We start from the raw sequence: 25,905 nt of genomic DNA on the forward strand, positions 1-25,905 counted from the left end.
TGTGGTTGAGATTACACCCCCAGACGGAGCCACTTCTGTAACAAAATATTGTCAGAGACACATGAGTGCAGGGTACAATGAGGTTAGGTGTAGGATTAGGGCAATCAGCGACTGGTATTATCATATATCCTGTGTGCATCGTTGACAGTTTGGCTCTATATTCCGCAAGACAAAGGTGCAGAGATTCCAAAAGAACATAAAGATGTGTCCTCTGAAGAGGGTACTGTCAACACGGCGGTCTGTCATCTGTGGGTTGTCCTGAGTAACCAGGACAGGTAGCTTCAGGACAGACACTTTGATGTTGAGTTTTCAGAGGCAATAATTTTGACTTGCTTTGATCACTGCAAACAAAATTCCATTGAAGCTTAATTATACTGAGGTGTTCAAAGCCTCACTTCAAAAAAAAAAAAAAAAAACCCTCCAGAACAGTCTTCATAGTTCAGTACTACTTAAGGAATGTTTTGTTTTCCATTAAATATTCTTCAGTGATAAATTCTGTTGCAAACTGCTCTCTAGGTTCAGCCATGCGTTTGTGGCGAGCATGTACCATAGTACACTCTGTACACTGTGACCAGAGAAATAGAAACACATTCATGATGTAATCCAATGCAATGCAGAACCTGCATCAAAGAACTTACTTTATGTTGCTCAGACCAACTTCCTCTGTAGTTGTTTATATGTTTTGAGACTCTACCGGGGCTTTGAAGGGACAGTTCGGCCCAAAATCAAAAATGTGCATTTTTTTCCCTCACTGGCCTGTTCTGCTACTTATCCATCTCAGTTTTTTTCATTTAAGTTGCAGAGTTGTTGAGATATCGGCTGCAGAGATGTCTGCCCTCTCTCAAATATAATGGGTCTAAATGGTACTCTGCTCTTTCTATTAGATACAAAGTAGTTCCAGTAGTTTCTACTGCAGAAAGAAAATAGTTCCTACATGAAACTGCTCACAACAAAGTCTGTGGATTATTTTGAATAACCGGCTCATGAATTCTGGAAAGAGACAGGGCTGTTGAGTTTTGTCAGATGTATTTTGAGCACCACAGGACCAGTGCCATCTAGTGCCATTATACTGGAGAGAATGCAGAAATCTCAACGGCTAATATCTCAAAATAGTGATAATGATTTTGTTAAAATGGCTTTAGAAAAGCTAAAAATGCACCTCCACTGGAGTCCCTGATGTTTTTATATAAGGTGCTCTACCCCCGACATAAAGGGAAACTGCAAATATATTATACCCAGCATGGAAAATGAAATTGTAAATGGATTCCTGGTGTATTTATGACCCTGGAGGACAGTGGCCTTTGCCATGGCGTGGCTTCTTAGCCTCTGTGCTTCTTTCTCAACTGAGGAGCGTCTGCCAAGATAAAAGCTCTCTTTCTTCCCTCTTCAGATCAATACGTAATCAATGTTCTCCTCTGTGACTATGTGTCTCCAACAGGCCTGCGACAAAAGCGGCTCACTGCTGAGGTACACAACCATTTCTAACAGCCTGGATTTGTTTGATAAACATGGTGTTCAGGCGAACAGAAAAGGCAATTAAAGTTTTAAAGATTTTCACATTTTCACACCTTCAGGCAGGTATCTTCCTCTCCAAATGTCTCAAATTAATTAAACATATTTGACATATTCAAGTGTAATATGCATACATGTATGAGTTTTGTTATTTTTATTATTACTCTGCAATACAAATAGCAACAACAACAAAAAAAAACGGATACAGGTCCTGTTTTATGTATCTGGCTCAGCATTTCAAACAGATTTCTAAGTCAGGAGTTCTCTAACATTAGCTTATGGTGGGACCCCCTGGAAGATGTCTCTAAAATCTTCTTGATGGAATAATTCTAACAATGTATATACATCATATTTCATCCCTATACCCATAATAATAATAATAAACACTTTTTATTTAATTGATTTTTCCATTTTCCTTCATCTTCCCTCCAATTTGCTGAGACCCCCTGCCACACTGGTCACACTGGTGTTCCTATAAACATCTATGAAAATTATACTGACTTTACTTAAGTAATATTGATATAGAATTAATATAATTATCATTTATTCAGTATCTTCACAAATGTTTAGTGGTAATTACATTTTACTTGATACAAGTGTGTTATACTTGATATTACAGCAGTAAAATTTACTTAAAAAGTACTTCTGCAAATTATAGTTTTAGTTAAAAGTTACTTTGTATCTAAGTACTATGATTAAATACTATGAATAAATCTATGCGAAAACTTACTCGTCCCACACAGTTCACTTGTAACATGAATAAAATGGGTTTTTTTTTCTTTTTAAGATTGTTCTTCATCTTCCTTCCAGTTGGCTGACGACCCCCAGTGGCCCCCACTTTGAAAATCATGGTTCTAAGTGGATTTATGTCACACATTTGAGCTGGTGTTGCTCTGCTGATTCAGAACCTCGACCACCACCGAACAAGACTCAGAGAATAAATGTTACACTAGCACCCCCTAGTGGTCTTGTCACTCCTTACATCAAATACTGCAAATCTAGATAAATCTACATCACCTTTCTTAGATCCAAGTTCTTTTTGGTTTTTGATGAAAAATTCTCAAAAAATAAATATATAGAATATTTTCTTATTTATTTTTTTCTGCAATTACATAGCAAAGAAATCACTAACAGATTATTTAAAAATGTGTTATTTCTTTAGTCAAGAATATCACTGAAGAGTTTCCGCTTCTTGGATTCGCCGGTCTGGATTTCCTGCCAGGCGGCTCGTCTGTGGATGAAGTGGGAGAGGGCAAATTTGGCCCACACGTGGCGAGCAAACTGATCTGACCTCAGCTGGCTTTCGCTCCCCGCTGGAAGGGAAAGAGAGACAGGAGAGGAAGCCATTTACAGGAATGTAATCTACAGGCAAGGTGAAAACCAAATTATAAAAAAAATATCCAGCCCATAAAGTGATGTGATGGTTTGTGTTACCAAGCTCCTGTGCGATGCTTTGTCTGTGGCTGACTGAAGCGCTGTTCCATACGGCTTCCAGCACCCGACTACCCAACCTGGAGCACGCCATCTGGACATACTGACCCTGGGGAGACAAAAATGGAGAAAGAGTGATGATCCATGGAAAAAACATCAGTTATTTATTATTCAAATAACATAGGACAGATAAAACTAAATAAATAAGAACCACTAACAAATAGTAAGACTGTTGATAATGTTTCATTTCAAACAATTCCCAATTTATGTCTTTGTAGCTGTTACTAATGTTTTAATGAATTTTATATGTCTCTATCACTCATTACAAATGGCCAGAGTCTGCAGTTGAAAATCAGTTAAAATGTTATTATTGTGCACTGTCCCTTTAACTTTAAACTTTCCAAACAAATAAAATACATTTGTGCAAGTGTGTGTGAGTTCAGCTAGGAGATGTGTGTGTTCGCTACAGTAAATTTGCTATGCATGTCCACTACGTCTAATAAATAAACAAACTTGCAAAATGTCAAGAAAGACAATATTCTTATACTTATTTTATTTATTAAACAGAAAATAACAACTTGCACCCTCTGAATCAAAGTTTCTCTTTTTTTAACAAACTAAGACGATCTTGTCTTGTTAACTCAGTGTAAAACATTCATTCTAACTTGACAGAAAAACAAAAGAAAACTCATCTCAGTTAGTCTTTCTACTGTTCCAACAATCATCATCTCTTGTTTGGTCAAAATAAACCCTTTATTCACAGAGTCAGATGTAAAAATATTCTCACTCTACAGGCGTTTTCCTCCCACTGGTTTTTCAGTGCTCCTGTCCCTGAGCAGCAGCTCTTGCTCATTCTTCAGAAACAGACCATTAAATTAACACAATAAAATGACAAAAAAGTATTGCTACTTTTCCTTTAATGTGGTTTACAACTATCTGGATATTTTTATATATTTGAGATATTTTGATTTGATGCATTATTGTCTCTTCTTCCACTTGTTATGAATACCTTTTCATTGTGTACTTTAGTATAATAGTATTAACTGTTTATTTGTTTAGAGATGTTAATGTTAAGTGATTTTTAAAGCCTTTATCTAAACATATGAAGACAGTCATATGACATACTGTTGGAAAATGTTATATTTGATGGCTCCATTTTTATTTATTAGTGTTGTTACAAACATCAATTGGATTTTGAAGGAGACTTTCGTACTTCGGGTTCAGAACCCCGAGGTTACGCTTTTATTTCACCTCTCTATTAGCTGAAATTTCATTTCATGGCCTCCTCCAGAGGGTCCAGTCTTCACAGAGACTGGAGGCATATGTGGAAAAGTTACAAGAAGCAGCAGCAATTGAAGTGCAGCTGCAATCTGTCTCTTGATGGCGGACTGCAGAGTTTACTGTGAAATTCAATCCCTCCAAAAGAGGCAACGGCAGCTAACACAACGTAATGAATGCAGCTGTTGATATCAGGGATTAAAGCAAGAAATAAAATGTGAGCCTGAAACGCTGTCCAGGAGGAAATGTGTGCCATGTACTGAATTAAGTTCTACATTAATTTAAAACTTCTCTATGTCTGAAATAAGGCACGGTGCCTGAGAATTTCAAGCCCTGTGATATTCTAAATTTCTGTTACTGTCAACAAATTCCATTTAAAGACCAAAACCAACCAAATTCTGAATTGTCTCCAAATACTTTCCAACTCCCCCAGACTCTCAGCTCAGGGCAAATTTGTTCCCACTGAAGACATAAAAAAACAAAAAGGCTAAGTAATTTCCTGAAACACCAGTAACTGGTGTGTTTCTTGTACTCGTACCTCCAGTCTCTTGAGGATCTTGCCTCGTCCCTTGTCGCTGGAGGTGGTGATGAGGGCCTGGAGGACGTGGCTGCCTGCGGGGTCAGAGGCCAGCGTCAGGAGGTCGGCGGGGGTCAGGGTGCGCAGGCTGCTGAGGAGGAGTGAGCGCTCCTTGAACCTGGCCAGCGCCTGGACCATCCGGGAGCCGTGGTAACAGATGGAGGACAGCGGGACCTGGGAAACGATCGAGAAGACCAGAACTGTACCTCTGAACATTTATTCAGCATCAGTTTGCTGTGTGGCTTTGAATGAGGAACTGAAATGTCAGGACTACGGTTAAAATCCAGATACAAATGATCTTTCCAAAGCCAAAGTCAAGCACTTCAAGAATTTTCAAGGTGCATTTTCAAGCTTTTCCAGCACCTTACTGCTGTGGTAAATTACATGTTTATACAACCCAAATTCCAAAAGAGTTAGGACATTAAGCGTTAAGTAAAGCTGAAATAAAAACAGGATGTAACAATTTGCAAAAACTTTTCAACCAATATTCAACTGAATACAAAGTAAAGACTAGATATGTTACGATTAACTTTGTTTTGTTGTAAATATACACTCATCCTGAATTTGATGCCTGCAACACTTTTCAGAAGAGTAGGGACAGCGGCATGCTTACCACTGTGTTACATCACCTCTTCTGTCAACAACACTCAGTGAGCGTTTGGGAAGTGAGGACACTAACTGTTTAAGTTTTGAAAGTGAAATTCTTTCTCATTCTTGCTGGATATATGACTTAAGGTGCTCAACAGTCCAGGGTCTCCGTTGCTGTGTTTTGTGCTTCATAATCCACTGCACGTTTTCAAAAGGAGACACATCTGGACTGCAGACAGGTCAGTCTAACACCTGAACTGTTTTGTAACACCTGCAGAATGTGTCTTGGCATTGTCTTGCTGAAATCAGCAGGGACGTCCCTGAAAAAGACGTGTGGATGGCGGCATATGTTGCTCCACATCCTCCATAACACTGGTAACAATCTGAAAGGTCCTTTACATCTTTAGCATGGAGGTTCTATGACTTCTCAAAACAATGTGAAATGTGGACTTTTAAAGCCACAGCACACTTTTCCACTTGGACTCGCTGGTCCATCTCAGATGAGCTTGGCCCCAGTGAATTGTCTTACTGGTTGTTGTATGAACTGAAATGTGGAATCTTAAGGCTCCAGTTGAATATTAAGAATTGAAAATAAATCAAAAAAGTTTAATTCACATTTTACACTTTTTGGGAATTGGGGTTGTGCATATGTTCAATATTATTATTTCATTCATTTTCACATTAAATCAGATGTTACTGTGGTATAAACAACCAAACCAAAGTTGTATTTAAGGATTTCCAGCCTTGTGTGAACTCTGAAATGACTGTATTGGAGTGCTGTTAGCCGTTTACCTCCGTCTGTGTGGCGCCCTCTGCTGCGTCAGACTGGTAATACACCTCATAGGTGATCAGGGACAGGAAGAGAGGGAGGCAGCTGACGTGTCGGGAGCCGGGCTCGGCGCAGTGGAACGCCTGGCAGGCAACACATCAAGAGGGTTTCCATTACCCACAAATCAGACATCAAGTACTTTCATTGTGTTTTTATGCACTTTTGATTTCAGTCATAAAAAGGAGAAACAACTAGAAACGAGGGTGTTGTTCTATTGATTTAACACCCATGTGGACTGTTACATCTCAATAACAAACGCTTGTTGGTGCTTACATGGAGGAGGCACTGCATCAGCTCCTCCTGTTTCTCCCCACTTTCCGCACAGCTCTCCGCCAGCTGGACGATCACGCCCATGTGACCAGCGGCCAAGATGGCCTCCATGCCTTGGATCAGCTCGTCAAACAGCCTCAGGAACTGTGGAGAAAGAGAAAATAGGGGTCATGATCGCAATGATTAAAGTCTGACTTTTATCTTTTACCGTGTGACATGCAGACACCGTGACCGACCAGTTTGTATTTGGCCGAGGCTGCAGTCAGCCTCTGTATGGGGAAGTTGGCGATGGGGTGGAGGGCCAAGTCGACCAGGTGACCCTTGAGATGACTCTTGTAGACATCACGGAGGAGAGACTTGTGGGACAGCTGCACGATGGTCTCGACGAGACGGCTGGAGGCCTGGTCCTTTAGAAAGACCAGAAGCGGGCTGAAAGGAAAGACAGCAGTTACAGAAGAGTCCACGGCCGCAGAAACTCATCCCTGCGTGAAACAGCATCAGAGTCATCTCTGACCTCACTCCTGGAGCCGCGCTGCGACTTGTCAGGTACTCCATGACGCGTTTGAGGAGCTGTTTGCAGAGTTTGGGTCGTTTTCTGTGACACACAGTCAGCATGGTCTGGAAGACGGCACTGGAAACAGCATCTGTCACACTTACTGGAGAGAAAAGAGACAATTGGGAGAGAAAAACATAACTTCCTGCCAATTTAAATGTGCCCTGTGGCAAACAAAAGTTATATTTACTTTCAGTGTTTCTCAGCAAAAAACAATGGGCCTCTTGCATGACTGTTATTTTATTTTTCTCTTGTACTTGTTCTTAAACCAAGCAGTCATAGGAAAATAAGAAAATCTTATTTGGGATTCATGAAACGTGCGCTGAAAGCCAAGTCAGTTCTTACCCACTTAAGCGTTTTGATGAATTGGGTTTGATCTTAAATTGGATGTGCATACCAAAACATTTCCAATTAGCATAAACGCCTAAAATCAATCTATATAAGAGCAGCAGATCTAAGTGCTGCGTTCAAACCACAAAGCAACAAGCCACTGACATTTTACTGGTAATGTTAAACTCAGACATAAGAAGAAAAGAAGGAAAAAGGAAAAGGACCACCACATAAGAAGAGATGTACATTCAATTCTGCCTCTCTGTTCATTTCATTTTCATGCATCTTTTATGTCATTTTCATCATTGTTATGTCCGCAGTGCGGATATACACAAGTGGAGACACCAAGGAATCGTCTTTTCTACTTGTTATTGTCCCATCCAGTCAGTCTTGATGTTGGCAAGGTGGCACGCGATGACGCAAAATAATCAATAATTCCCCTCAAATACAGTAAAACTAAAGTAACAAGCCTGTGTACAGAGTGGAAAGTAAGACATTTGTGTTAAAACGTAGGGCGTAAAAGTAAAACATTAAATACTCAAGCAAAGTACAGATACTACTATACTATACTAAAGTACAGTAATGATGTATTTATACTTAGTTACTTCCCATATCTGGTAATCCAGCCATAACATCAGTTTACCCGAGAACAAATGCAAAGTACGCGAGTATTGATGAATGCCACAAAAGTTCTTAAATGATTAATTTAAGATCAAATCTGTGCAAACAAACAATTTATGCAAGAGGCCTATCGTGTATCCATGACGTCTGTTAAATGCCTTCTGGAGCTACAACGTCAAATCGGCTCAGCAGATGTTAGCTGATTTCAGATTGTGTTGGTAGACTATCAAGAAATTGCAGAACAGAAATGTCAAACTACTCAGAAATCAGTCTGGCTATTAGGCCTGCTACGATTAATCGATTATCAAACTAATCGCCAACTATTTTGATAATAGATTAATCGCTTTGAGTAAATTTTTAAGAAAAAAAGTTCTCTGATCCCAGCTTCTTAAATGTGAATATTTTTGGCTTACTTCACTCCTGAAGTGACAGTAGACTGAATGTCTTTGGGTTGTGGGCAGAACAAGACATTTGAGGACTTCATCTTATTTCATTTTATATGCAAACAATTAGTAATCAAGAAAATAACCGTTAGTTGCACTACTGGCTGTATTTCCTACCAAATAAAACATTTTCCTAGATTGCAGTTTTCTCATCAATGCCTTTGGATGCACACAGCCTCTCCTCTCTGTGTGTTGCCACCACCAGCTGTAAATCAGTGCAACAGTGTGACATCTGTATTGTCTGTGTTCTTTTGTGTGCACAACACAAACAGGAATCCACCCCTATAAAACATGTGATTAATGTTTTTTTTTTTGAAATGTTGCCACTGGAACAAACCTTCTTCAAAACCGTTATTAAAGTCTGCACAGATAAGCAGATGGATGATTTATTTCAGACCACCAACCTCTAACCGAAGCAGGGAACACTTAGTTAACTTAGTGTCACTGATGTGCTTGTTTACCCCCGTGCTCACAGGGCATTTAGTCTCATTTGACGCTTGTAAAACTTATATTTAACAGCTCCTGCTGCGGCAGCCTCCATCACTTCTGAGACAGATTGAAAAGCTGCGTCTCAGACACATATGTGGTCTGTCTCTGCAGTTATCCGGGCTCTTCTGTTGACGAGACACCGCTCTGTCTTTTATGTTCTAAAGTAGAGAAAAAACAGAGCTCCCCGGCTTTGCCCCTGTGCAGCAGAGCTCTGTTAAAAGCCGCAGTCACTTCGGTTTCTCTGTGGGTTGTGCACTCACCCCGAGGTTATTTATTGACTATTTCATTTTTATTTTGATATTAAAGCCACAAGGTTGAATTTATCATATAAATTCTAAACACAATCTAGACAGAGTTTTATTCAGAAAAGCTGCCCTTCAGCACTTCCACTCTGACTCTCCTCTGAGTCCTCGCTCGCATTTAACAACCTTCGATGTTTTTTCAGATTCTGAGAAAAACGTCAGAGCAGTCAGAGGAGTAGAAGAGGACAGAAGCAGCGCTGCTGACTGGTTATCTGACAAATTACTTCAAATACTGACTTTCAACAGATCATGGGGCAGACATACTTGACCCAATACTCAAAATCTTTTATGCACAAATGTTTCTTTCTTTTGTCCTATAGCTAAAAGTTAAGAGAAAGACATTGCTAAAAGTGATCACAATCACTGAAATAAATACTGGAAAAAACAGAAATAAAGTAACATTAAAGTCAGGCTTTGAATGTTGTGGAAGACTGTTGACTCCGCCAACAGCTCATCTTTTCCACCACATTAACCAAGCAATTTTCTGACGCACGTTTCTTTAAAATATTCAAAGACATAAACTTACTTCTTAAAACTCCATACAAAGTGTATAAACTGCAATAACAGTAAGTTTAAGACAGAAAACTGGAGATTTTAGTTTATTTATACATCTGCTTTCCATCATGTTTAACACCCCAGAGAATAGATGTGATTACAGCATTTCCTTAAAGTCTGAGTTAAGTTTTCCTTAAAATTAAACCATTTGCTCAAAACACTCTTAAGTCATGTCCTTAAATGGATAGTATGGACGCATTTTATGTTTCTTTTAATGTTTGAAAATTGATCACCATTCACTTCCATTGTTTGGGAGACTCTGAAATGCTGATTTCCTGTCAAACTCCAGCAGAGTTTTGTGTACTAAAAAACTAAACCTGACCCTCTGTCGGCATTAGAGAGTGAGTACTAGATAATGACTGAATTTTCATCACATTTTTAGGTGAACTATCCCTTTAAGGTTTCTTTCAAACGTTAATGCAAGTATTTAAGGGTTTCTCCTTATTTTGGTTTTATATTTAGGAAATCCCTTACGGTTACTTAAGACAGAACAGACAAGTTGTCATAGTTTTTTAGGGCCTCTTGGATGGAGGTGATAACAGGTATAACCAGCACCAGTGAAAACAAACAGTCTCCATGGAAACCGTAACATTTTACTGCTGTAACATCTCTGTAAATGTAGTAAATGCTGTAAGGTTTTACCTAAACTAAGAAAAGCTTTTAAGGAATGTAAGTAAGTCTCTCAGCTAAAGAGAAATTAAGTCTTAAATGTCATACTTATTGAGAAAACTTGTTTTTCAGACAATGTCCTTTGTTTTGCAACACTAGCGTCTCTCTCTGTGACAAAGTTGAACATAATACAAGTCTTCTTTTTTTCTGGTAACAACTACTGCAAAGACACACGTGCTTGTGTTTGATCAAAGACTCACGATTAACGTTGTCCATCAAGGTCTCTGTGAGGCTTTTCAGCTCGTACCAAAACGACGTGGGAATCTCAAAGTCTGTCAGCTGGGGAACAATGTTGCGTTCTTTTGCACCTGGAAAAAAGAAAAAAAACACACACACACATGAATATCAAAAGACAAAAGATGACATGAAGACGAGCTTTAAAGTGACAACGCCTCTGTGTGTAGAAGTCCTGACACGCTGGACGGGCCTCAAAGAAGCAGCGCTAAAATAAAGCTTTTGATGTGTTTGCTTTGTTGAACAAAAGAAGAGGGAGACTGAGCTGCAGAAGCACAAGGAATGTGAGAAATCACTTATTTATTATTTTTTGTAGCTGCAGCAACAACTGTGACACACAGCTCAAGGAGGCTACCGCTTTACTTTAAACCCCTCAGTGTCTGATTGTCTCCGTCTCAGCGTCATAACCGAGCTCACAAACATGATATCAATATTTTTAGATTCACTGTGACTTGTACTTTGAGGGGATGCTATTATTGCTGTGTCCATCACAAATAAATACCCATAAATCTGCTATAATACAGGCATTACAAAAACAAGAGCCCACAGAAATGACAAATTCATCTCAGGGTGCATTTGATGAAGATGATGAAGATGAAACAGACAGCTAAGTTTTAAGTTTTACTTAAAAATCAGCATGTTTAAGTTTGTTCATCTGTCCCTACATTTGCGTAAAAGTGCTATTTTAAGTGGTATTAAAATAATTTTTAAATTTATGCCGCCAGCATTAATAAAATTAGTGCCAATTTATGTCGCCTTGTACAAAAGTGCACTTCAAATATTATTTTAGGAAGCAAAGAAGTGGTACCAGGGCAATTTCTTGGATGTTACAGAGTGAACACTTTATGAGAAATAAATATTTGTCAGAATTTATGTTGCATTTTGTGTGAGGTTCACCCATTTTTCTGCTCATAAAACACCTGCAGAAGAGAGATACTCCTTATAACGCAAGATTTTAATATGTATCTACCAATATATATTATGAATGAAATCAACTGTCACTGTTTTTTTCTGAATATATCATAAATAACTATAAAAAAAACAATGATAAAAAAAACACAAATACACTATAAAAGTAAAAATTAAAAAAAAGTTCCATTAAGTTTCTTCAGACCTCGGCTAAGAATCACCACATTTTTAGGTTTTCTTTAGTATCAAAATAATCCAGTGACAGTTGGCTGGACATCCATATAAAAACTACAAAAATGAACTGCTAATAACCAATTCATCACACTCAAATGATGCTAATTTGTTAATGCACGCTAAGAAAAATACAGTTCAAGTTGTAGCCAACAGCTCATCAACTGTAGCAACATTATACTTCTTGTTTACATCCCCAAAGTTGTTGTTGTCCTAGGAGTAGGATTATCTACTGAATAGAATAGAGACAAAGAAACAATAAAAAGGAATGACAGTCGAGCAACAAAATCTGTTTTGCTCTTTTTTTTTTATTTTTTTACTATAAATATTTTTTGACATTATTAAGGCTCAGAAGTTCCCGTAAACAGTTGTCTCAATTTTGAACATCAAACAGTCTCTGACTTTGAAAACCCGTTAGGCCAAGCAATGAGTGTGTGTGTGTGTGTGTGTGTGTGTGTGTGTGTGTGTGTGTGTGTGTGTACCTGGACGAGCCTCAGTGCGCGGCGGTCCGAGGCAGCCTGCCAGCACATGTAAGAGCGTTCGGACCACGTGTGAGCCGTGAACATGTTTGATGAACTCTGCATTGTTGTCCCTCACCACCTGACTTAAAGACAACACCTGGGCCTCCAACACTCCAAAGCTCTCCTCCTCTTCTTCTTCTTCTGTGGTGGCAGACGCCTCCTTCTCTAAAAATGAATGGGTACAGAACCAAGGTGAGTCATTACTGCTGGTCCTCTATGACTGACTGCCTCATACATGCAACCTGTAATCTTACCCGTCCACCTGGACATCTGTCTGACTGCGCTCTCCACCACGTGGCCGCCGCACCGGTCACAAGAAACTGTCTTAAACTCGGACCCCGATTCTCCTCCCAGTTCAGCCAGCACCTCCCCCACCCGCTCAGGACTGGACAGTGGGAGCAGCCGCTGCAGAGTGATGCTTCCTGTCTGGTTCATCGCCACCAGGACGGCTTTACCTTTAACTTCTGTGAGGACGTTCTCCACAAACATCTCTACACAAGAAACATAAAGACATGCAGAAAGATTACACACATGCAGGAGTGAAGTTTTAGTCATCAACTTATCAGAGAAAGGTGAGTGAATGTAAACACACAGTCCCCAAAGATGCTGTGGATGGATACATCCAACTCTGCGCATCAGTAAGCATCCAGTTGATGTGTTGTCTCATCAGTCTTTTCCAGCTTTCAAAACCTGTCAGATGTCAGTGGACTCAGTGAGTCAGTGAAGACTGTAACTCACTCAAGCTTAAATAACTGGCCAACACAATATACTGTGCAAGGTCAGTAAGACGTAGGACACTGTTTAAAATACAGCTGAATTGGCAGACTTCCAGAAAATTAACTCATTTGATCAATTAATCACTTAAGTCATTTTTCAATCAAACAAGGCTTCCTCGTTATGTGATTCTAGCTTCTCAAATGTGAAAGTCTTTGGGATTTAAAGTGATGGTCAGGTGGTTAAAGCTCTAGAAAATGTAAATATTTCTAGATACTATTCACTGTTGTTTACAAAAGGATTGATCAATATAGAAAATAATCAGCCGGCTCATCTTCAGTAAGAGTATTTGGTAGCTGCAGCCCTAGTTTGGTGTTTATAACGGTGTATTTGTTTTGTCTTTAGAACTTTCTTTAAAGAAGCGTTCCTCAAACTTTTTATGCTGCACACCACCTCAGAAAATATTGAACTCCACCTTACTGTTTTGTGCCGTTTCATGGTAGCAGCTGCTGTGGAGACTTTACTGGCTCTTCTTTCAGTGTTTTTTGAAGCATTTATATTATATTTATAATATTTCTGATATTCCTCCGCGTACCACTAGAAGTAGCTCGTGTACCAGCAGTGTACCACAGTTTGTGAATCTACATGTTTTCCTCTAAAACTCATTTTTATTTCAGCAAAAAAACACATTTTCCAAAGATTAAATGTCCAAAACACAAGCAGCTGTAAAAAGCCCTGCTCCTGAATAAATACTAAAATAACATGACTTAACTCAGTGGTAGAAAAGTGTTTGAATAAATTTAGACTTTGTTCATTTTAGCGTGTATTAAAAAAGTGTTAAGAGATTTCATACCCAGTCCTAGTATGAAGGGTAAGAAAGCACAGCCACGTGCTCAGAAGGGCTGGATAATAAATTGATATTTATTGTTTGTTGTCTTAATATTATCATATAATGTATCTTTTTAAACATATGACTAAATCCTGCTACATGGTTTAGTTAACTTAAATAATGCTACAAAATCTGACTTCACTTTAAATATGTTGGACAGGATATTCAGGATATTGGATATTCACTTTACTGTCATAGAGGACTAAAAAACACAGAAAATATTCACATTTAAGAAGCTGGAATCAGAGACTTTTCTTGAAAAAGTACTAAAAACCAATTAATCGATTAGCAAACTATTTGCACATTAATTTAATCCAATTTAATTGATTACTCGATTAATTGTCACAGCTTTAGTGCCATTTTAAAATTATTATTATTGGTCCAATAGCCACAAATCTTTAAGTAACTGTGATATGGGACAAATAAAAGCAGAAAATCCTAATTTTTCAAAGGCGGAGCCCCAAAAATATTTGGCATCTTTGCTAGAAAAATAAGCCTAGAATTATATTAGTCAATAATTAAAATAGTTGCCCAATAGATTTGTGTTGCTTGACAAACTAACCAGTTGTTTCAGCTCTGTCCTACAATTCTGTGCAATGTTTTCAACTTCAACCCAAACAAATTCATCTGAAATTTTTCATACCTCAATGAATATGGCAATACTAAAGTTTTAAGGAAGTTTTATGAGTTTCTTTTCCCCATGAGTTCAGTTCAAAAGCTTGATTTTTGTTTTAATATGACCATATACTGGTGTGTAATGAGCCTTTCTGCTTCACATCCCCAACTTTGATCAACTTCCAGTCCTCGGCTCGCTCAGATCTCCAGAATAATTATCCCTCTCACCTCTCTCCTCATTATCTTCAAAGCCTTCGCTGAGTCTCTCCCCAACTCTGCGGAAATAGCCCACACTCAGGGCGTCCAGGCGCTTCCTTCCACCGTCTCCCTGACCCTTTTCTCCCTCTGCACCTCCCCTCCTCTTCCTCTGTCCTCCCTCTCCATTTTCACCAGGGTGTCTCCTCTTCTTTCCTCCCCCTTTCTGTGGCTTCCTTTCCTCTGTTTTTGCCAGCATGGCTTGGACCTTCTAACATGCAGGTTAAAGGTAGAATCTCTCTGTCTTGTTGGAAAGGATGTTCAGCTTGATCTTCAGGCTGAAACAGGGAAAAGTTGAGGAGAAAACATGAAGCAATCATTAGGATTTGACGTTTCAAATCATATTAATCTGAATGACCAAACAGCACATCTCTATAATTATTTACCATTATGAATTGGTACAGGTCAGTCTGTATATTATAATAAAACATCACATAAACAGACTGACTATAACTTTATTAGAATTACATATTATTGAAATTACACTAATCCACACTGTAAATAATGAAAAAAGGGTTCACACTGGAATAAAGACTTCACCTCTCATTAATACATTTCAATAGACAGCTAGGACTAACAAATGAGTATTTTCTGTATCCATTGAGTATCTCAGCACTGTCTGTTGTGTTTTGATCCACCTGTTCTTCATAATGGTGTGGTCAAAGTTGATTGAGGGGAATGTCAGTGCAGCGACAAGGGATATCTATTTTTTGGGCAACAGCAATGTATGCCGAATTTACGTTTGGCTACTCATGATTCAGACAATGTTATATGTCGGGTTATACGAGCTCTTTATGGTTACCGATAAGCGGTGACACGTTATATTGACATATTCTGGAAAATGAGTTTGGCTATAAGACATGACAGGACGAGGTCTGCATATGCAGGACTGTAGCTGAGGAAGGATCCATGCTAACTCCCTGCACGAGAGCCGGAACACAAACTAGTTTTTCCAAACGAGAAGACATTTTAACAGATTTATAAATAATATTTAAATTACCTATTTAGCTTAATAAGTAGCGGAAAATGTGTTCCAGAAAGACTTTACGGAAGGCAAAAAAACGTAGTTTAACTCACGTGTGAGACGAACGCCGTGTGTTGTGGACGCGTAATGATGACGTAAAATGGGCGGCGCTGATCGTGTCCAGGAGGGAACCTAAGGCCCGCGAAGATATCGCGAGATCTGTTAACCTAAACCGTGATCTTCTCTTGACCTTAACTGAAAGTTTTCTGTTCCCAAACTTACCCCGATTTTAGCCACCAACCACCCGTCTTTTTACAAAATATAGATAGTTTGCACAAAGTGTACAGTGAAGAGGGAACTTGTACAAATCTCGTGAGAATTTCGCGAAAAAAAAAAGAGTTCCCCTCCAGACGCTAGTTCATCCAGTTATAGAGGAGAGGGCAGTGTAGCTCTGGGTCTCAATGTATGGTCCGCATTAATAAGTCAAATTTGTGTGCGTGCTCTCTTTAAGACCCCTTTCATTAGAAAAAAAAAACATAGATACTGCGTTAACTTTCCCTTACACAGTTCACATTTGTGCTCTTTGAAAAAGAATAATGCAGTAACATATTTTATTAGCTTGCCATCACTGGACCCAGTTTTGATGGAGCAGGCTTGACCTGAAAAATTTACTTCAGCTACAATTTTTTTTATGGCTCCCAAAAGTAACTTATTTATTTATTTATTTACTGATTTATTTGTTTATTTATTTACTGCTTCTAAGTCCCTTTCCTCAGAAAGATATAGATTCTACCTTAACATTCCCTTAAACAGTTCATGTTTGTGCCCTTTAGAGAAATAATAAAGTAGCATACCCATATGATATTTTATCAGCTTGCTGTTGCTGGACCCATTTCAGTAGAGCAAACCTGATCTGAAAATTTACTTGTACAACAAGTTTTTCTGAAAAACTTTTTTATCTATAACTTAAGCTATGTATCATCTGATTTGTTAGAAAGTGTAGCTGTAGAGTCCTTTCTGTTAGACTCCTCAGGGTTAGTGATTGTGTTGCTTTCCTTGTGACTTATAGCCTACAGACAAATATCTAGTGCCTCTCTTGAGACCTCTGCTCTTCATTACTATTAGATCACATCCTGGGCACATGTACACTCTTCTGAGTGCTGTCATATTTGCACCTCTGCTGACTTTGTGTACATGTGTGAAGCGTTGACAGCTTTAGTTCAGAAAATTTAAATAATTAAATTTTGATGTCTACCATTGAAAGCTGTCTTATGTGTGATTAAATTATTATAATGGACCAAGAAAAAGAAACGTCTCATGTTTGGCAAGTTATTCTGTGGTATTTTACTGTGGTAAATTCAGAAGCAGCCTGTTAATAAATCCTGATATTTTTCTCCATTTGTACATTAGCTGCTTTTTAACAATAGACAATGTTGATATTGGCATTGATATTGTTGATCCTGGCCCTGGTGTCCATCAGACCAAAACAAAATGTTGTGGTATGATCCAACCCCATTAAAAAATTAGCGTCCACATGTCAAATTTATTGTACTGTAAAGTATGTTGATTGTACTCGTCATGAGGTGCAGTGAGCTTTGTTTGTAACCACCAGAGGGCAGCATGGTTACTCTACGCAGCCCTGCTCTGTAGAGAATTCAAATGCCAATGTTCACCCACATCCTCAGTGTGTTTGTGTGTGTGTACGTGTGTGTGTGTTTGTGTGTGTGTGTGTGTGTGTGTGTGTGTGTGTGTGTGTGTGTGTGTGTGTGTGTGTGTCAGAGGTGTGGACTCAAGCCCAAGGCAAAGTGACTCAATGAAAAAAAAGAGACCTGCAACCAAACTTTAACACCAGTGACTCGTGACTGCAGGCTTTTGATGTGAAAGATCTTCCAAAGCACAAAGCAGAAGAACCTTGGTGGACACCAGCTGGAGCCAATATTCAGTGGAAATGAGTCTCTCACTTCTTTTTTTATCTTACAAGTTTTTTCAAATTTCCAATTTGTATGCGTACTTGAAGGTCATCAAGATTTGTTCTCATGACACTCTTAATGAATAATTAGAAAAATTATGATGAGACTTTAATTATTGGTAGAAAAAAAAGGTTACATAATAAGATGTTGTGTTGGCACCGTCACTGTATGACATTTCATTTCATAGTGAACAGACATATTCCAGTTAGAAAGAGTTTGGTCCAAATCAGTCTTTTAATTATTTAAGTTACATGCATCCCTCTTTTTTTGTCTTCAGTTGAGCACAGTGTTTTTAATGTCCTGTACCATCTTATAATAAAATGGCTATATGTTTTTACACATTTTCACAGCTTGAATGCCAGTGTTTTACTGTTGAGGTCAGTGGTGCATATTCTGTTGAATTTAATAAAATGTTGAATAAAACACAAAAACAAACACATCCCAAAAAGTTTTGAAAATAATTGACTCACATTTCACAAAACCTTGAAAAACCTAATCTAATATACTGACAAATAATGGTATATTTGTGCTCTGTTACTATTTACATCTTAAAACTGATTTAAAATGAGATCAAGAAGGCATGTTAAAGGGACAGTTCACCCCAAAATACAAAATAAACATTTTTCCTCTGGCCTATAGTGCTATTTATCCATCAAGATTTTTTAGGTGGTTACAGTGTTTTGGAGATTTTGGCCATAGAGATTTCTGAGTTTAAAGTAGCTCCAGTAGACACTGGTTTTGAATTTTTCAAGTGTATTTATTTCTTTTATCCATTTCTGAGAAGTCAGACATCTCTACAGCTGATATCTCCAAAACTCAGCAACTAACATCAAAAAACATGATGGGTAGATGGATAAATAGCTCTACAGATCAGAGGCAAAATGTGTACCATTGATTTTGGAGGGGTGAACTGTCCCCTTAAGACTCAGTATCTAAAGTTCAAGAGTTTTGACCTATGACTTGCTTTTGACTTGTGAGATACTGGCACTAGTGTCCCCACTGTGATGACAGCATGATACATCCTCTGAGAAGTGACATACCCCTGGCTACAGTGTGTGTTTGGGTGTGTAGTTAAATGAATCAGAGGTGAGCCAAGTCGTGATGTTGTCATTTCTGATCACAATGGAAACTCAAGATATGTAATACTTTCCACATGTAATCTGCAAGAGCAGAAGAAAATGTAATATCTTATATGATGAATGTACAAAATTAACATTTTGTATTATTACAAAACACTTTCATTGTCAGTGTCCACTGAGGTGTCCATGTAAAAGTGATTTATTGGATCTACTCTGATTACAAAGAGGGTAAGGAGGAGTTGATGATTTTGAGATGCTCGCCTCATGAATATGGGGGCGGCAATGTCAGTCTGTTGGTCAGATGGTCCACCACTTTGGTCCAAACTTATAGGACCAGTAAGATAGTAGTGACATCTTGTGGTGAGCTTGCACATCGCAAACATCTCATTTCACTCTCCCCTTCCAAGCGTGTAGGAGAAACTTTAGTTTACTTTATTTACAACATCTATTAGAAATGGACAAAATTACAGCCCCCCAAAAGTGAAGCCAAAGCATCTTGTCGCCCCCTGCTGGCTGGCTGCAGTACAGGTCATAAATCCTGCCTCCAAATGTTTATAGATAGCAAATGGGCCACACTAAAAAAAAAAAAAAATCAAAGATGATTTCTGTCATGTTAGGTAGTTCTTATTACACTGATCTTTGTGCAAGTGTTCATATTTCTGATCGGTTTGGTTTTAATTTGTTTCTGATGATATTAAAAAAAGGATTTCATGCCACGATTGACAGCTGAGCTGAGCAGCTGTGTGGGCGAGACCTTGATACCGCGGCTCCAACACTGGGCACTGCTGTGCAGACTCTGGCTCCAAATGATGTCAAGATGGCAGCGCTCATGATTAGGATATTTTGGCTTCAGTTTTGTACAGTCAGAGGAAGTGGAGACACGTCGTCCATCTTTATTTACAGGCAATGATTTTAACATAATGAAAACACAGTTCTTATTTTCAGGTGATTGTACACTAATGAAAAGTTCCTTGTGAATATTATATTCCTTCTCTGCCATGTTCTGATGATAAACTCTTGTTAATCTTATACACTGGTCCATTAAACCTACAAAAACCTGTGCAAATCCCCTTTCACTTCTCTCTGCCGTCTCGTATCAGTCTGCTAAGCCCCTTGGCTCCCACCAAACCCACATGCTTGAACAGCAGCAGAAGGAGTCAGTTACCCTGCGACACCTCATACCACATAGGGCGCGCTCTCCACGGCGTGAGACCCCACCAAGTCCCTCTTTCTGTGACTCTCTTCTCAAAGACGCCTCTCCAGCGCTTGGTGGCCACAGGGCGGAGCGCCCCAGGCTTCAGAGGCAGCTGTGATGCTGTCTAACAGCTGGACGAGAGTCCTGACATCCTTTTCGACTGCCTCAGTGGTGAGGGGCGAGAAACAGCAGAGGTCCTGATTTCTCTGCCAGGGGGGTCGTGTTATTGGACTGTCACACCGACGTCTCACAACAGGGAGAGGAAATTGGACATGCTCAGTTTTGTGTCAGTGAAAGCTGCGCTGCTAGTACACCACACACACAAACACACATACCACTGTCCCCTCACAAACAGTATTCCTCAATATTTGTTATCATGCCTCTTTGCCACTTGTTGATACAAATGCCATGACATTGAACCTAATGAGCTCTAAGCTCCATGCAGAGCCAGGATGTGTTCACATATGTTACGCACTATAAAACACGTGTGAACATGTCCTGTTGTGGGCAAAGAATGTAGGAAACTTATCACAAGTTGCAGGATTTTCTGCTGGATTTTCCTCCATTAAATCAGACTTTCACCATCTGAAAGGATGTGTCTGCACTCTTCTACATGCATTTGCAGAGCAGCCAATTGGAACGCTCTTTCTCTGAAATGGCCTTTGACTGGCCAAATTCTCTGGTCACAGACTAGATTTTCTAAAGCCAGAAAACAGAGTCAAGAGGAAGTACAGAGGTCTAGTTTTCTCTCAGACCTCTTGAATTAAAAATGATTAAAGTTCAGAGATTTTTTTGGCCAAAAGCATACAAAAAAGACTGCCGAAAACAGCTTTAAGTATCTCAAAATGTATGAGATGGATTTCCTCTGAATTTGGTAGAGGTACTCATGTCCCCCTCATGATGAGCTTGAAGTACCAATTGTGTGGCAGCCTGATCACTCTGACATCTCTCCAGATGTCAGAGTCTTTTCCCAAACTGGATTAACAAAGTACCTCCTCTTCATCATTTGTCCAGGACTTGTTGTGACTAAATACTTAAAGCTATAATATGCAACATTTCTGCATAAAAATATCTAAAATGCTAGACACATGTTACATATTTTTGAGCTGTGCACTTACATTATCCCACATGTTTCAAACAGAAGGAAAAAAATAATTTGTCTCTTTTTTCTGAAGTTAGGTCCTGTGAAGAACATCAGAAGGGGCACAATTTTGCCTCTCCATAACTTTTATTCTGAGAAAATACAGAATACATCAGGTAACTCAGAAAATAGGGAAGGAATTTGACAAAAATGACTAAATGTACTAACATGTCCATGAACAGAATTTCTATCTGAAATTTACATCAGCTTTGGTGGTTGGTTAGTGACGATAACAGCTCCAGTGATCCCGCGCCACTTCACAACATCATCAAACTGCATCTTTTGTTATTGTTTTAATCTGAGCGTGACCCCTAGAGGCAGAATTTGCATATTGTGCATTCAAAAGCAAATGCTAGTGTGCTAAAATTGTGAACATTATACCTGTTTAACATTAACATATTAGCATTGTCATTGCAAGGACGTTGGCATGTTGATGTTGGCGTTTGGCTCAAAGCAACATTGCTTAGGCAAACCTAAATACAGCCTCACAGAGATGCAAACACTGCTGTAGATGCCGGTCCTGTTGGATGACTCAAATCAAACTGCAACACAGTCAAGAAAAAAATAATGCTTTGTACAGAGAATGTATGTGGAGAGAGCAAAAAGCCTGAAATAGATGGGAGAGTGGGATACAAAAATGTGGAAAGTATAATGAATGAATACATTCTGGTCTGCTCTAAGTGAATCATTTTCTGGAAAGAATATTTTCTTTCTAAATTGTGTTCAGAATACACAATAGCTCTGCCTTCTATATACAGAGGAGAAACTGAATCTTACATGCTCAAGATTTCTCTGAATAGCGAGGACAGGGGGTTAGAGCAGAGCAGCAGAGCAGCAGATAAATCATTTGTTCAACAGCAGCGCTCCTGTTGGCTTTATGTGTTTGTGTTCATCTCCGGAGCAACTGCAGTGCATGAATCAGCCCCCGCAGCAAACTGTGAATGAACACTGCAATTGATTAAGACTTTAAGAGTCACACAGACGCAACGCAGTCGCAGACACATTTCATCACACTGTTGTAAAACACAGCTCTTGATGTCACAGGCTGAACCTCCTTATGAATCATAAGAACCAGAGCAACAGCAGTAATTGAAGCAGTGAATAGTTCTTTAGAAATAATAAGTTGGTATAAATATTTTGTCACACATGAAAGTTATCTGTGACCTCTCTCTTTCTGTGTTTCTAGTTTGGTTTCCTGGGAAGATCTAGTCATTTTCTGTGAAATAGGGTGAGAGGTTACATTAGTCAGAATAGTAATGAATACAATACTGCAAATGCTTTGATCTTCTATTTCCTTTTCTGACCTTTATAACAAACAGTTTACATAAAAATGATAGATTCCAAGTATGTTGTTAAAGAAACATGTTGGGAACTTTGCCTATTTGTTTTTTTTTGCCAAGAGTTAGAAGAAACAATTGGAACCACTCTCACATCTGTTGAGTAAAGAGGAAGCTACAGCCATGAGACTGTTAGCTTAGCTAGCAAGGAGAAACAGCTAGCCCGGCTCTGTCCAGAGGTAAAGGATCTGACCAGAGCCTCTTGCTAATTAAGATGCCGTATCTTGTTTAATTAATTCAAAGTGTAAAAACAATTCTGTTTTTTGGGACTATTTTATTTTTTAAAGCTGTTTCATTCTTCTTCCATTCTTTATGCTATGCTTTATGCTTCCATTGTTAGCTAAGACATAGCCTGACCGTTAATTGAAGCTACAACCCAAGAGACCATTAGCTTCGGTTAGCTTAGTTTGGTTTTGTCCAAATTAAACAAACAAACAAACTACAAAAAACATGTATATCAGTGAGCTTCAAAGGTGCTGATAGGCAGCTGCAGGCCAGCTGTTTCCATTTAATCAGCTGCTAATTTCTGCTAGACATTGGATACGCATATAGATATGGACAGAGCCTTTTGAGCAAACTCTGCGTTCATTTCGTACATATTTCTGCATGTTTTCTGAAAGCTTATGAATACAGATGAAACAGAGTAGTACTTCCGGTAGTCGTGTGAGTGGTGTGGCAGTTTAGCCAATAGTTCAAGCGAGACACGACTACAGGACACAAAAAAGACGTTTTAAAAATCCGAAGGTATTGGAGATGATGTTTGTCATCACTTAGCAAGCAAAGCAAATTCTTCATCCATGTCTCTCAATGTATTTAATGGCCAACTTTTGACTCGATTCCTTTTTCTTTGGGAAACTTTTGATTCTGCATAGATGTGTAGCTATTTCCATTTTTTAGCAAAGACATAGACTAACTTTCCAATCAAGCTTCGGCCCACGAGACCATTGGCTTAACTTAAAGACGGAAAACAGCTAGAAATCATCCAGAAAAACCACAAGTCTGGTTTTGCAGATTAAAAAAAGAAGAAAAATATGCTTCATCATTTTCTGCATTAATTTGTCATAAAATGTGATCTGATCATCATCCAAGTCAAGGGTTTTGACAAATATAATGTGCCTAAAATAATAACACAAAAAATTCTAATCTTTCATGTCTTAATGAACACACTATTCAATATTCAAAATGGTAGTGGAGAAAGTCAGTGAACCCTCGGAATTAATAACTGGTTGACCTCCCCTTGGCAGCAATAATCTCGACCAGGCACTTCCTGTAGCTGTGGATCAGACCTGCACATCGTTCAGGAGGAATTTTAGCCCATTCTTCCTGGCAGAACTGCTTTAGCTCTGTCATATTCTTTGGACGTCTCATGTGTATGGCTCTCTTCAAGTCATTATTGGGTCTGGGCTCTGACTTGGCCACTCCAAAAGGCGGATTTTGTTTTTCTGAAGCCACTCTGTTGTGGACTTGCTCCAGTGTTTTCAGTCATTGCCCTGTTGCATCACCCAACTTCTACAGAGTTTCAGCTGACGTACAGACATTCTCACATTATTTTGAAGAAATTTTTGATACACTTGGGAATTCATCTTCCAATCAAAGATTGCAAGCGGCCGCTGTATGTGGCCAATGACAGTTAAATTGTTGGAAAGAGACGCATCTATTTTTGTATGTAAAGGAGGCATTATTGAGCTTTAAGCATAGCATGAGACTATCAGTCTTCTCGTCTGACTCTCATCAAGAAAGTGAATTAAATTATTTTGTCAAAAGTCAAACTGTTCATTTAACACCATATGGACATTCAGGTTAGGCTGTTTTTATCCACTGCAGTCTTTTCCTGGCTATTTTTCATGTAAAACCGGTCATTTCAATGTATGTGTTGTGGCTCTGTGCCTCACGAGTAACAGTAAAGGTCGTAGGAGCTTGGTTATTATTTAACAGAGACGTGTCAATACAGCACATACCAAAAATATTCTCACTGACACTCCTTGCCACAGGGGCAATCCAACTGCACTGCATGTTTGCATTAAGATCGGTGGTCCTGTTTCATTCACATACCATGAACAACAGCAATGGACTCCTTTATTGTATATTTCACTTGTTGTTCTCAGTGAAAATTTATATAACACGCGGCCGCATTGCTCCACAATCCTCATATGTCTCCCGAAGTCAGGAAGTTTCCTTTGGCCCGCTGCTTGCTGTTTGGTTTCCCACGTACAGTGTGAGAGCCAGGACCCAGTCCCATCTGTTATGCTCAGATACTCAGCGAACCCAAGTCACCTTTATGTTTCCTCTCACGCCCACCACTCCGCAGAAGCCGCGAATGTTGTCTGTGTCATTTATCACGCCGGTGACACGCCAGCAGGATGAACAATAAGACTGGTAAATGGTCTGCATTTTTCAAAATACAAATGGTCATGACAAAAATTTAATGTATAGCTCTGAGCAACAATTCTTTTAGAAAAATCATTTTTACAAATAATGTGGTAGCAAATTTATCAATAAAGCTTACCTTATTACTTTTTTCTTGTGTTCCATTTACAGTGAGTACGCAGTGAGCCATCATACAGAGTACACAAACGCTGCACCGGCACATCTGAAAGGAATTTAGCCATCATCAATGTTATTAATTTCACCTATGCTTTTCCTGTTCCTGTTTCCTGTGTCATAAAGGCTGAAATGAAAAATGGCTGTTAGGTCATTGTCATACCATTTAAACTTCGCAACTACTCCTTTACCAGTGGTTACCAAACTTTCCTGGCATGCACCCCTTCAGAAGCTGAAAAAGTTTACCACCTCCACCCCACATTTGTATTAACAATGATAGGGAAAGCGATTAATAAAAAAAGGTCCACACTGGATTTCAGTGAAATAAAGGTCAGCATGATAGCATCAACAGACTGTTGTTTATTTTCCCCTATAAATCATATTTGCTCAGTTTTGTTTCATTCTGTGTTTTCCTCCTGGTCATACCGCCCCCCGAGTGCCTTGATGCTCCTCTTTGGGGGGCTCGCCATCCAGTTTAAGAACCACACAGACAGTGACTGATTACATCAATTTTAAGAGGCTATACTATTCGAGCAGTAGATAATATAAATTCTGAATTGTGGGCCTGGTAGCCTTGTCATATCTTTTGGGCATAGAAAGCCCCAAAAAATATGAATCCTGAATTTTCAGCAAGGGGATACTACAGGGGGACCACATAATTATTGTTTGATAATTATTTGAAAGGGTTTTTGTTTTCAACATTTAAAAAAAAATAAATTTGCTTAAACATTTAAGCTAATTTACACAACTGGGACAAAAGGCTACATGGGTTTTATAAGTATAAATACACTCTTGTGAACCACAGTGGATCGTTTGGTAACTTCACAAGCAAGAGAATCTGACAGCCCCTCCACCTCAAAAAC

The 25,905-nt window shown here is 39.0% G+C and overlaps 1 protein-coding gene across 1 annotated transcript; it reads right to left on the reverse strand.

The window, feature by feature from the left end:
- Nucleotides 1-2,588: 2,588 nt before the first annotated feature.
- nop9 (NOP9 nucleolar protein) lies at nucleotides 2,589-15,980 on the reverse strand. Its single transcript, XM_084732985.1, has 12 exons — nucleotides 15,893-15,980; nucleotides 14,789-15,093; nucleotides 12,597-12,833; nucleotides 12,304-12,507; nucleotides 10,648-10,755; nucleotides 7,000-7,141; nucleotides 6,722-6,914; nucleotides 6,489-6,629; nucleotides 6,179-6,298; nucleotides 4,760-4,972; nucleotides 2,947-3,052; nucleotides 2,589-2,825 (listed from the first exon to the last, which is right to left on the reverse strand). The coding sequence occupies exons 2-12, from the start codon at nucleotides 15,012-15,014 to the stop codon at nucleotides 2,671-2,673; spliced, it is 1,845 nt and encodes a 614-aa protein (XP_084589111.1). The 5' UTR covers nucleotides 15,015-15,093; nucleotides 15,893-15,980; the 3' UTR covers nucleotides 2,589-2,670.
- Nucleotides 15,981-25,905: the final 9,925 nt, after the last annotated feature.

Source organism: Lutjanus erythropterus, chromosome 12 (genome assembly GCF_056507025.1).
Source record: "Lutjanus erythropterus isolate fLutEry1 chromosome 12, fLutEry1.hap2, whole genome shotgun sequence".
Taxonomy (NCBI): Eukaryota; Metazoa; Chordata; class Actinopteri; order Lutjaniformes; family Lutjanidae; genus Lutjanus; species Lutjanus erythropterus.